General features: G+C 40.9%; 1 protein-coding gene across 1 annotated transcript; it reads right to left on the bottom strand.

Moving 5' to 3' along the window:
- Positions 1-670: 670 nt before the first annotated feature.
- On the bottom strand, positions 671-1,412 carry LOC135616186 (dirigent protein 19-like). The gene has a single exon (XM_065115375.1). The coding sequence runs from the start codon at positions 1,351-1,353 to the stop codon at positions 799-801; it is 555 nt and encodes a 184-aa protein (XP_064971447.1). The 5' UTR covers positions 1,354-1,412; the 3' UTR covers positions 671-798.
- Positions 1,413-1,884: the final 472 nt, after the last annotated feature.

Genomic DNA, 1,884 nt, shown 5'->3' with positions numbered 1-1,884 from the left:
CAGAAGGTTCAATGCACTCCAACCTCCCGAGCCATACATGTCATAGTCATACTTCCTCAAGAGGCTCCTCAAACATGCGTTGCTCATGATGATCAAGCAATAACCATTACCACATTGATGCACCATTGTTATATAATTCACTAGTATATATATATATATATATATATATATATATATATATATATATATATATATATATATATATATATATATAAAATTTATATTTATTTATTATTTAATTTATCGAATCTCTAAGTTTCAATATGTAACCTAATCTGGCTAGATTCTTTGTATACAATTCAACAACAATAGAAGAATAAAAAATATTGCTATCAACAATAAAAAAAAAGATAAATTCACTATCTAATCCATTTTTTAAACTCTATTCTTATTAAAATTTAACTTTTATATAAAATATCTATTTTTGTCATATAATAAACACAGGTTACTAGTACTCAAAAGAATATGTATATATGGATATATGAAACAGAGAAAGTATACGATATGAATTAGTGTATCATTCAGATATCTAAATGTTTTTTATTAAAATCATAAGAATATGTATGCCATATTCATTTATTATCCTGCAAAACATGTAAATTTCGTGATTATTATATCAACATATATTTCGAATCTGTATGAAATATATGTAAGATTTATTAAAAAAAACTTGAAAGAGAAAGATACGCCACTTTGAATTGCAAATCAACGTAATTATTCTGGACATTCATCCCTTTAGACTAAGACCGTAGTTTAAAAGAACACCAACTCGGTGCAGCTGTGGCAGCAGAGGCTCAACTATTTGGAAGGACCGTTGGCGGCATACGGTGGCCAATACAGATGGAACTCGATCTTGTAGACCACCGTCACGCCTTCCAAGTCCACCGGCGACGACCTCACGTACCCTCCAACGAACATAAAGTCGCCGGTGCCGCCGACGACCGGGTGGTCAGCCGGCTTGATGTTGTGGGTGCCGCCCACGATCGAGATGGAGCCCTGTAGGCCTCTGATCCTGAGAGTGATCTTTGCGAACGACACGCTTCGCAGGCCGTCGAGGCTGGAGGTTATGGAAGCCCCCTCGGCGATGCCTGCGACTCGAGACGACGCGTTCGGCGTGACCGTCATGCCGTCGTTGAAGATGAAGATGGTGCCGAAGGGGGTGGTGGTTTGGCCGACGCCGGCGCCGGCCACGCCGTCGACGACGATGTAGCCGGTCTTGTTTATGGTCTCTTGTTGGAAAAGGGAGAAGTTGAGTGACCTCAGGTGATGGTGGTGTGAGGAGGCCGCTCCAGCTCTGGGGGGAGATAGGAGAGGGAGGAGCAGCAAGAGGGGCAAGTGCAGAAGTTTAGACATGGTGTTGGAGGACTAATGACTTCTTTGGTGATAGTAAGAAAGGGTGGTGATTTGTTCCACCTCCGTCGGCAACCACTTATAACGTGTGTCAATGTGTTGTACTTCCAAAATAGCGGCGATGTGGTGGAGGCAGGTCATTTTGCCGTGTTGTGTTGGTCGATTGGGACTGGCTGAGGGGCCAAGGTTCCCATGACAACACGGGAAGGGCTAACTGCATTCTCACAGACTTTGCTCGATATTTACGTGTCTAAATCATGTTGTAATGACTCTCTCTCTCTCTCTCTCTCTCTCTCTCTCTCTCTCTCTACAATATCTGAATCATGTCAGTAAATGTCTCTCTCTCTCTCTACAGTGTCTGAATCATGTCAGTAAATGACTCTCTCTCACAACCAACGATGGGCATTTTACCTTAAAAAAATTTTGCTGTTGAACTTTTACTCCGAAATTAGTTTTTATTTGGGACGTGTTTGTTTTTCTTAATTTGATGAAAACGCCCTCCATCCATTATTAGTCACCAACCCCGCTCCCATC

The sequence above is a fragment of the Musa acuminata genome, chromosome BXJ2-7 (genome assembly GCF_036884655.1).
Source record: "Musa acuminata AAA Group cultivar baxijiao chromosome BXJ2-7, Cavendish_Baxijiao_AAA, whole genome shotgun sequence".
In the NCBI taxonomy this organism is placed as follows: domain Eukaryota; kingdom Viridiplantae; phylum Streptophyta; class Magnoliopsida; order Zingiberales; family Musaceae; genus Musa; species Musa acuminata.
Note: the sequence above shows the minus strand (reverse complement) of the source record. Positions and strands in the feature narration are given on the sequence as shown.

Coding starts and splice junctions, on each gene's coding strand:
- LOC135616186 (XM_065115375.1), bottom strand. CDS start 1,353: ATGTCTAAACTTCTGCACTTGCCCCTCTTGCTGCTCCTCCCTCTCCTA.